General features: G+C 31.3%; 1 protein-coding gene across 1 annotated transcript in view; it reads right to left on the bottom strand.

Moving 5' to 3' along the window:
• Window positions 1-4,999: 4,999 nt before the first annotated feature.
• Window positions 5,000-11,199, bottom strand: part of LOC143149000 (cadherin-23-like) — a 31,123-nt gene continuing 24,923 nt past the window's right edge. Inside the window, exons 14-25 of the mRNA XM_076315895.1 lie at window positions 10,526-10,721; window positions 10,189-10,346; window positions 9,337-9,518; window positions 8,998-9,221; window positions 8,685-8,873; window positions 8,118-8,411; window positions 7,763-8,002; window positions 7,477-7,662; window positions 7,161-7,297; window positions 6,357-6,748; window positions 5,866-6,130; window positions 5,000-5,407 (exon numbers count right to left, since the gene is read on the bottom strand). Coding sequence (XP_076172010.1) covers window positions 5,293-5,407; window positions 5,866-6,130; window positions 6,357-6,748; window positions 7,161-7,297; window positions 7,477-7,662; window positions 7,763-8,002; window positions 8,118-8,411; window positions 8,685-8,873; window positions 8,998-9,221; window positions 9,337-9,518; window positions 10,189-10,346; window positions 10,526-10,721 — 2,578 coding nt within the window. The 3' untranslated portion in view covers window positions 5,000-5,292. The remainder of the gene's footprint in view (window positions 5,408-5,865; window positions 6,131-6,356; window positions 6,749-7,160; window positions 7,298-7,476; window positions 7,663-7,762; window positions 8,003-8,117; window positions 8,412-8,684; window positions 8,874-8,997; window positions 9,222-9,336; window positions 9,519-10,188; window positions 10,347-10,525; window positions 10,722-11,199) is intronic.

The raw sequence follows: 11,199 nt of genomic DNA, 5'->3' as shown, positions 1-11,199 counted from the left end.
GGTATTTTATTTTCTGTGTATAGACAGCAGAAGTGTATACTTATCTGAGAAATTGTTCTTATTGTTCTTACTTATCTATTCCGATTTTATTAAAGCTTATAATTGCATTTACGTAATAATAGCCCATTCTAACACATTTTGAATAAATAAGTTCAATTTTCCATATTTTATCGAATTACATATAAATTTATTTGAATATACTATTGATATATCGGTTTCGACAAATTTCACTGTATATTGCTAATAGTTATTAAATTACAATTAGTAAAATTCATTTTTTAATGTGTATACAAAGAAGCTGCCAGTTATCGATGTAATACCGAAAGGTAGCGTATCGTCGATGAGTCAGGACTTGAAAAGTCGGGGTATTAGTAGATATACGCAGTCCCTAATAAGAAGGGTTCTCTAACGCAGGGGTTGCGTGATTGGTTTGGAACGGAGAACAAATTTCAACAATAGGCATCTCCTGTTCCATTTTTTGTTAATGATCAGTCCTGAACGAGATAAAATCATTGTATACGATTTAATGTATTTCAGTATATACATGAACAATGGTAATGACAATCATATTAAGATTTAATTACGAAAAATTGAATTATAGAAATATCTTTTACGTCTAAAGAATTTTTTATTTTTTAAAAGTTGTATATAAAATTTAAATAATTATTTCACTCAATACATTAAGTAGATATTGACTGGGAAATAAATTAAAATTGACGAACATGTATCATAGAAATGCAACATACATACATAGTGCACTAGTGCACATATATGCACTATTATATTCCTTGTTCATTGGATATACATTTGCGAAATTATTTGTGAATTTGGAGAAAACACACTTCGAATACTCTTCACAGGAAACAATATTTTTAATGTTTAAATTATAAAACGTAAATATTCTCATATATTGCAAGTCGTAAATTATACCTTACGATACACCAATGAATGGGCTATTACGAGTAAATCATTAATAATAATAATTATGAATTACTCAAATTAATGTGATGATATAAAGAATTTACAAGAATAGAAGAGGGTAAAAAATGTTTCGATTAACGATTCCAACGGAATGAGGACGTTTAGGGAACTGTTATGGCGTGTCGAGCTTGCGGTACGTATACACAAAGGGCCATGCATGCAAATCGCGCGTAGAATGAATGCATCGCCGCGAGTGTCGTAGTGGCGCTATACAGGATCGGGACTAGTAACATTATTACCCTAGGAAATAATGATTATTTATCACTTACCAGAATATGTTGCGTAAAAAATTGCTGCTCCTAGTGTGCGAATATATATAGAACACTCCTTATGGTGTGATCAAGAGCCTGATGCATATTCGAAGGATAATACTAACGCTACACGCACGTGGCTCATAACTAACAGTTAATTTTAATTTATTGTTTACTCTGTGAAAAGAAAAATTGATTATCGCATTAGAATCTTAACATCTTGGTTCGTTCATTTTAATTATAATCACTATCTGTGAAAAAAATTAACGGAAGAATAGAGATAGGACTATAAAAGGAGCTACAATTGATCAACCGAATAGAAATTGTATATCCTTTCCACATGTAGATATTATGAATTGTGTTACAAAAATTGTCGATAAGAATGGAATGTAATCTGGAAATCTATGAAAACAATAAATCCATACAAAATCATAGTCAATTTTAGCATCCAGAAATAGCAAGATAATTTTAGAAGAAACGAACAAACACGTGTCAAGACTCAGAACAGGTCATACGAGAATAACACGTAATCGTTTCGTAAAGAGAACAGATTTATATAATCGTGAAACGTGTGAAATTTAATTCATAGTCCAAGTAATACATTAATTGAATGCAAGAAATGTAAAAGGCAAAGATCGATTCTTGGAATCAACCCAAACATGAAGGAACTACCATACCGAGAAACGGTAAGAAAGTCGTATTCTTTAAAAATTCGAACCATATATAAGCTGTAATAAAATTAAAATAAGTTGTAAATAATCATTAATAGTTGATGGGACTATAAATAAATAAATATATATATATATATATATACATACATATATATAATTAAACAAAATTGGTAGAAATAATTAATATTAACTACTTATGTGTATCTTTATAAATTCTACCCTTTGTTCCCTAGTTAATTCCATGAATGCCTATACGAATACATATTTCTATTCATTATAGATTGCTACGCTACTGTTTCCTGCTAGAAACGCCACTAGGTTATTCCGCAAGCAGTCTGGGCCAGTGAAGGATTGAAAAGGAGCGGCACAGGGGAGTGACTCGAACAGTGACCAGTCGCTTATATAGCTACCGAAGATTAGCATAAAGTTACACGCGAGGCTAACGTTCAGGAACACGATAAGGGAGTACGTGCCCTGTTTCCACGGCTCCTTACCTCTCAACCTACAACCAACTGTGCGTATTGCCACAATCATATTTCTGATTCGCTCATTTTCCGTCTTGTACACTCTGTGTACAAGGTTCAATCGAAATTGTAATATAGTCGCAAAAGGCTGGTATCTCGTGAAAAACAATTAGCCAAAAATGTGAAATAACATTTTTTTTTCCTACGACGTTCCATTTTCGAAAAAATCAATTTGAAATATTTGCTGCACACGCGTGTATTTATGTAGAATATCTAGAAGTGGCTTTCCATCCCCTAATTTCGAAAGAACTTTGCGATTGTAAAGTGCTAAAAAATAATGAATACGTATTTCTGTTTAGCTATGATGACGCAATATTAAGGAATAAAAATTCTTCTTTTTAATGGTTTGGGACGAAAAATAATAGGTACCCGCAAGTAAAAACATTAATGAAAGAAATTACGTCTTAAAATACTTTTATTTTGGATTCACAAATATTTTAATTTTGTACTAATATTGTAGACATATGTGTTCATAATAAAAATCATTAAATGATTGTGATTGTAGAAATCTCTTTTAGTCGGTAATCAGTCTTACACGGGTAACGAGCTAGTGTTTATAAATGATTTTTTTATATTGTTATTAATTCTTTGTTTTACTGATCTGTACACTATGTTATTTTCAATCAAAAAATATAAAGAATTTGTTTAAAGGCCTTTAAATACTTATTCGAAGAACTTATACTTCGTTTATCGTTGATGCATTAGAAAGCTGGAACTGTGAAGGGTAGTATCATCCCTTAAACATGAATTACTGGAGCTAAGAAAAATATATATTTCTTTTTTTGATCGCTCTATAATCCTACGAAATTTCATGAAAATTCCGTGGATGTTCCTAGTAAGTTATGGTTATTATGTTTGTTTACATATTTACCATCGACATCGAGCTGCACGTGCGAGGCTCAGCTTTAATACGAAATAAGGACGATCGTTTCGTGAAATAAAAATACTACCTTCCCCAGATATATGAAATCCAGTAGACCGATCTACTTTCATATAACCGAGGAGTATTATAACTGTTTAAAATGTCACTCGAAAAATCGCATTATAGCTAAATACACGCGTATTGAGCAAATATTTAACATCGATTTTCTCGAGAAAAATTTTCGTGCAAAAATATTTGATTTCACATTTTTAATACATTTTTGAACAGGTATCAACCCTATAACCGCTGTGCCAGAATTGATTTATATTAGTAAATTGCTTTACAAATAGTATATTGATCATGTTAAGTCCAGTTAAAATGTATATCCATCTACTGTCAACGATATGACATACGTGAACACCCTTTTACGCACATTTGTCCTGTGTAAGAGTGTGTATGTATCACTGCACGCTCAGCCCCTTGACACTTAATCCTGTGTTGCATAGCGTGCCATAGACGATGCATGCCAACATTTTTATTCTAATTATCAGCCTTCATTATTCAAAGAAAATTTACTGCACGTCTGGATACATCTATTGTATAGACTAGGAAGTGTACAATTTGAATTCTACCAAGGGCTGAATCAAGTGTAATCGTAATTGCAGAGTCATTATTTTTAAAACTTGGAAGATGGATTACAATAAGAATTTTTTTCTTAGAACCCAAAGATTCAGAAAATTTGGAAGAACTGTACGCAAATAGAATAGTTCATTCGTGACACAAAATCATTTTTCGTTAGTGCCATAATATGGTTTTAGAGAGTGAAAATACCTTTTGAGAAACATGAAGATTTTCTCAAAGTGCATAGGGGATGTAAGTGTAAACAAATGTATACTACCATCCACTACGAATAATAGCTACGTATCTGAACTACCAGCCCAACTTACTAGCTCCTTATAGTACTCTATCTTGTTAAATCAAAGAGACTGTACCGCAAGAATTTAAATTATTTTTTGATTCACGATAAGTCCTGTCGTTTCTTAATACAATATGCGACCTAGTTGTGGACGAACTCCAGCAAGATTGTTCCGGGTGTTTGGCTTCATTATTCAAGCACAAACTAGAGGTTTTAATTTACAGCAACTCAGCGTGACAAGTAACTTTTTACATATTTTTAGGTAGAATGAATAAAGTGAACCTGACATGTTTCACAAAAATAAGTTGTAGAATTACCTAAGTTTCTGTCAAAGCATTTCGGATAAAAATTGTTTCTATTTATTTTTCATAGTAACAAATGACAATGGTTCTCAATGTATTGTTTCTTTTTAATTTTCTACTATATCAGCAATCGTTTCGGACGATACGCAAATGTAGATAGATATTAAGTGTTTCTAAATTGTTTTAGAATAAAACAATAAAATATTTAATCATTTTAACTTTTATTTCATGTGGATTACGAAGAGTGAAATACCAATTAATTTCTTGGGTATAATTTCTTTGATCGATAATTGAATTAATGTTACCCTTCATAATGGTTTATATTATTGGTGTACAATAAAAAAACTTTGTTGCTAATGAACTAAATAAATACAGAATTTTAAGTGTTATCAAATCATTTTTTATTCCTCAAAAAAATATACAAAGGTGTAGAAAACATTCTAACATGGGCGATAATGTGCAGAGATCATTAGTGTATATTTGTTTTATACATTGACTGCGGTCAATTTTTATGTACTTAAAAATGAGATTCGTTGGAGTAATTATTTGGCTTTATTCTATATTCGATGTAGAGCATGAGTTATAGATAATAAGATTCTAAGAGTATATAATATTTATTGATGCCGCATTTAAAATTATTATAAAATAAATATTAAATATTTCTATCGTTTGTACGAGGTGTGACTATTTACACGATCACTTCTAAATTTACAGTTTTCTTATGTGTACAGATATTAGCACTTAAAGAAATGTATTTGTTGGAAGTGTTGTCCATTGTTATTCGACTACAGCTCTGTTGTTTCGATTTTTTTACCAAGAGGATTGACAATCGTGTTATGCGCTCGATGGATCGATGAGGTTCGATGAAAGTTGTTTGGAATGTTTGAAATGCTTTCCAGACTTAAAAAAAAAGATATTATTTGTTACTAACCTTAAAACATTAAATCTTTCTTGATATAAAAAATAGTTAAAAATATATTCTTCGTTTCTTTTTTCTTAAATTTTACTGAATAGTTACTATAATTTAAAACAACAAGATCCCAGCCAAACACAGTAAAGTTTAGTATGAAGTAAGAACAAACAAAAAAATTCAAACTTTTGTTTATCATGATATATAGAAAGTAGTGAAAGAGTAAAACTGTAATTGGAAAAAAGTATTTGGTCGATAGAAATTTTGGAAAAAAGATTTTTGTGAAGCAAAAACAAGCAGTCAAAGATGCCTACATTGAAGTTAAAAAGCATAATACTAAAGTAAGGGAGAAATAACAAGGTTGGTGCATTTTCTTTCAAACTAGTCTTCATACATTGCAATATTATTTAAAGATCGTCGTTTTAATTACAAATAAAATCTCATTTACCTTGATACAGAAGAAACTCTTGGTTCGATATAATATGGTTTGTCTTCGTTTCTTTGGTTTGTGTTTACTTCATTCATTATTTCTTCGTTGTTTAATGCATTCTCGTCGAGAGAATCTCTCTCAGATGTGTGGCTCACAGATTCGTCGCACTTGAACCACTCATTCTCGTAAGCATGCATCCATATTGGATTAGAACCTTCTACGCTGTGTTTATTCGTATTGGGAACACGTCCAGGTCCTCTAATAAATTCTGCGTCTGACGTACCTTAAAAAAAAAAACGTATTTGTTTAAATGTTTCAAATATTACATTTTTTTTTAATATTTTGATAATGTCGCAGTGTCTAATTATCAATTCTTGCCTGGTTGTGAAATAAATGTTTTTAAGATGCTCAAAGGGATTTTAGAACAATTTAGTATGATCGAATGCATTGACAATATTTATTCAAATAATTTAAGAATTCATTCTCCGATTGTCATGATTGACACTTACCAAAAGGAGACGCGTTTGCTGCTTTCAATTGCCTTCGAAACGAGGCTCTTTGTGAAAGGCACAATGCCATGCACAAAATTAGTAGAGCACTCAGAAACAGGGTCAAAGTCAAAAGCCAAAAAGTCGTCCCTGCTTGCTCGTACTGAATAAGTGGCTGATCCTGTGCTGCTTGCGTGTCTAGAACGTTGAATTCCTTGAACAAATTATCGAGTTTCTCGATGTTTCTGTCGACTAATTCGAGTACTTCGGACACCTCGAGAATGGAGTTGTCACGACGATTTACAAGATGTAAATACAAATCCGTTTTCGTTCGATCAACCGAACCGTCGTGATTTTCATGGATTTTGTATTCGTCGATGTTTACTATTGCACCAGTCACGTTGCCCAGTGTTCTAGAAGTTTGCATTAACAATCGAGAGTGAATCAATTCTGTGCCCAACGTGAAACTTACGAAACTTCTTGATAATTATTTACGATACTAACGACTTCACCGATTTTAACAACCTTGAAGTATATTATAGAGAAAAGGTTCGCGAGTATTCCATAGTGAAAAATGATGAGATCTTTAGTATTGTAAATAATTACCTGTTTCAATATCAGTTTTATTATGTATGTTATACATTAAATTGAATTAAAAATTACACGCTAGTTACGAAAAACAAAGTTATACAACAATTGGATTTTAATTATTTTCCAATATAGTTTCCAAATTTTAATTATAAGAAATTTAATAATAAGTTAATAATAAGAAACGATTGAAATTTCGTTGCTGGTAATTGTACAAATTTAATTTTTCGTACTTACTCTCTAAATGTTTCTATTCTAGTCCGAATTTCCGGTGGATGTTGCCGCAGGACGAAACGAACTCTCTGATCCTCTCGTAATAAATATATAAATACTCTTGCTGAATCTCGTAAACCGTGAGTATCATTGGCTACTACCTGTTCGAATCAATCAGGAAATGACAATTTTTATTAGTAAAATATTGTGATGTTATACTTATAAATAATAATATTATATACTAATGTAACATATTATTGATAATGTATATTACAGTAATATTATTGGTTGTGTGAATAAATATTATCAAACACAATTTATTACAATCGACCCAACGTACCATAAAATCGAAATATCCCTTCATTCCTCGTTGAGGATCGAAATTTAGACTCACAACACCAGTGAGTTTGTTAACGAGAAAAGGTTGTAATTGAATGTCATCCAGACCTTCTGTTAAAGTCATATGCATCTTGCCAATTTGGTAATAATTAATTACTGCATTCTCACCTGCATCGAGATCAATCGCCTAGAACAATCGGTGGAATTATATTATTTAATGCGTTTAAAAAAATTTTTCTTTTCGTATTAATTCGTTATGAATTAATTTGTATTGAAAATGTTGTTACCTGTACGTGCATAAATTGGGTGCCAAAGTCGGCTTCCGTGGTGACGCCTCCCGTGAATATTTTACTAACAAATTTTGGTGGGTTATCGTTAATGTCGATTACATCTATAATAACTTTTAAAGTAGTGTCGATGGTTTCGTTGTAAAAACTCTCATTTCCTGGGACTGTATTGCAATCTTCTGTGGCTTTTATAATCAACAAGTGCTGTTGTTCTTGTTCTCTATCCAATACTTTGGCAGTCTGAAATAATTATTTATACAAATAATTTATCGAACTGAAGTATTCGCTAAAATAATTCAAATTTTATACAGAGCAGTTAATTTCTGTGAACATCGTTCATTTTACATTTACTTACGCTCAACTCGTGTTTGAAAATATCAAGAGTGAATAAGCCATCATCGTTTCCACTGATTATAAAGTAACAAACTTGCGCAGGAGGATCATCGAGTTCGTCAACTTCGTCTCTATCAACAGTCTGCGGAAGTAAGACCGTTTCTGATCCAGGATGTTGCTCTTCCGTGAAATTAGTGTTGAAAATGTCAACCAGAAATTGTGGCTCGTAATCGTTGATATTTCGAACGTAAATTATTAGATCTAGATCCGAACTGAGGGGAGTTGGAGTGCCTAGATCGTATGCCTCTACTCTGATCTGTGTAAAATATGATAACTTCTGTCACTTCATACTCAATATACTCTTTATAACTATAAACGTGTTTATTTCCAAGCTGTATCGAATTTCGAACTCTGAATTAATTATGTAAAAATCAAGTTTATTTATGTGGAATAAATATAAATAAAATACAAAGTGTTACTATTATGTCACAAAGATTGGGTACTAAAATTTCAATAATAGAATCATACATTTTTATAAGTGAATGATAATTACAACGTTTCTTGTTGTATACTTGTTCATTTAAATTACCTCGTATAGTTTTTGAGTTTCTCTATCCAATGGAAGTGTCAATGAGATAATTCCAGTTGCATCGTCGATGTGAAAAGTCCTCCAATGACCGGCCAAATCTTGCTTCAAACGATAATGAACATCGCCATTTGGACCAGTATCGGCATCGTCGGCCTCAATTTGAATAATTTGCGTTCCAACTGTTACATTCTGTAAATTGTTACATTTGCAATGATACGTCGAATTTTTAACGAGAATAATTGACTTTTTTCATACTCTGTAGACGATAATTGAAAATCCATCGTTGATTCAAGTGTAAAGGGTTAAGTATTACCTCTGGTACACGGATTGTTGTGTTATGTTGTGGGCTGATAAACATTGGTGGATTGTCGTTGTAATCAGTGATGCAAACATTTAAGATTGAGGTTTCTTTGTTGGAAGGACTACCAAGATCTTGCGCTTCCAAGTACAATGAATAATTTCCAAACTTCCCTCGAAGCGAATGGGCCGCTTTTAAATTTGCAGTCCAATAATCTGTCTGTTCCAGAATGAATAAACCTACGATGTAAATAAATTTACGTTATTAATTTATGGCTTCTGTAAATACGAAGTTTGTCACTAGGTGCTCTACAAGGTAGTAAAGCGTCAATTGTACAAAACCATTTATACAAACCCAATTCATTCCCTGAAAGGATTCTAATTTTCACGCGACCATTGGGTGTCGTTGGATCGTCGGCATCTTTTGCTTTAATGACAAAAATTAAGTCTTTCACGTCATGGAACTCCGATATAGTTATGCATGTTGCAGGTATGTCCATTTTCGGTGCATTGTCGTTAACATCTGTTACTGTAACTCTTTAAAAATGTGATATTTATATTCTATTCAATTTGTTTCTCAACGTATTTAATTTGTGTATTGCTAAAATAATCGAATTATTGGTATTTTGTAATTTTGAATTAGAAGTTCTAGAAATATAAATATTAATAAAACAATAACACAGTAGAGTAAACAATTATGATTTTATATCCATCCATATAATATAATATTTTTATACATTGCATTTCGCGAAATAATGATGGTACATTTCATAGTATCATACAGAATGCGTTGGATAATTAGAACGAATTGCATCTTCTGTTTCATTGAAGAAAATTATAAAGGAAACAGTTGAATCCTAAAACGAAGTCTATTGAACCACTTTTGAAGTAAATATATGTTTCCATATGAAAAACGGATAAACAGATAGCATAATTGTACAAAATAGACCTTGTTCTATTATCCAACTTTTTTATTTATTATATTCTTTTGTTCTCAACAAAGTAATAATTACATTCTGTTCTATTTGAATGATGTAAGCAGTTCATAGTTTATTGTTTAGTCTAAGTTTATCACAGAAATGACTTTTATTATCATTTGTATTTTATTTATAATCCACTAGTTAAAAGAATATGTCTTTTTAAATTAATATTCTCTTCCGTATTAAAATTTGGGAAAATTTCTATTTACAAAAGTAAGTCAACTTACTGGATTTGCTTAAACGCGTTTCTCGATTCGCCAGCTGTGTAACCGAACTGATAGTTATCCCACGCCTCTATGACTAGAACGTAACTTTGTTTAGTTTCCCAATCGATAGAATCAGCTACAGTCAAAGCGCCGCATTCAGGATGAATAGCAAAAGTTCCCTGTGTTGAAAAGAGATTTCGTTAAATTAAAATACTATTTTTCATTTAACTTTATGATGAAACAAACTTGTAGAGGTAATTGTTAAATAATATGTTTAACGAAACTTTAGTTCGTGGAATTTGTAAGTATTTGTTGGAAAATGAAATATTAAGCGAGGAATAGTAATTGTATTGCTAACTTGAGACGACATTCTGTCCAGTAAATAAGTAATTTTTCCATAATCTCCAGTATCAGGATCTTTAGCTTGAATAACAGCAATCTCTGTACCAATTTTCGCATTCTCCATAACAGTCAAATTACTGATATCAGTTACAAAATAAGGATTGTTGTCATTTTCATCCAATACCTGAACGTAGACTTCAGAGAGACTTGATCTGTAAATATTATTCGTTTACTATGATACATAAGCATTTATTAAACATTTATTTTTTCTAAATGGAAACAAAATTTTCGCAACTGCATTTGTTGCTACAATATATAAATACAGCAATAATGATTTTACTCTTTCTACTTTCAATGGTTTATTTTTTAATATTGTGGAATGCAGTCAGGGAGATATGAATTTATGAATCCTACAACAACCTCAATATATATTTAACTAATAAAATTTGTGAAAATTTATACTTTTAACGCATTCCCTGTTTAATAGAGATTATATTTTCCCTCGTTAAGTGCGCCTAGAAGTAAATCACATGTGAAGCAATATTCAATACATTTGTTATAAATTAGTTGAAACTATCAAAATATTACAATATCTGTCAATAATGATTTATTTGTTAAATATGTACAATGTCGTTCAAAATGGTTGCATGGTCCATCAAAATATATTTCATTCATTTTGTGGCGTTGAAA

Source organism: Ptiloglossa arizonensis, chromosome 7 (assembly GCF_051014685.1).
Source record: "Ptiloglossa arizonensis isolate GNS036 chromosome 7, iyPtiAriz1_principal, whole genome shotgun sequence".
In the NCBI taxonomy this organism is placed as follows: Eukaryota; Metazoa; Arthropoda; class Insecta; order Hymenoptera; family Colletidae; genus Ptiloglossa; species Ptiloglossa arizonensis.
The sequence above is the reverse complement of the archived record's forward strand: the minus strand, read 5'-3'. Positions and strand labels throughout refer to the sequence as shown.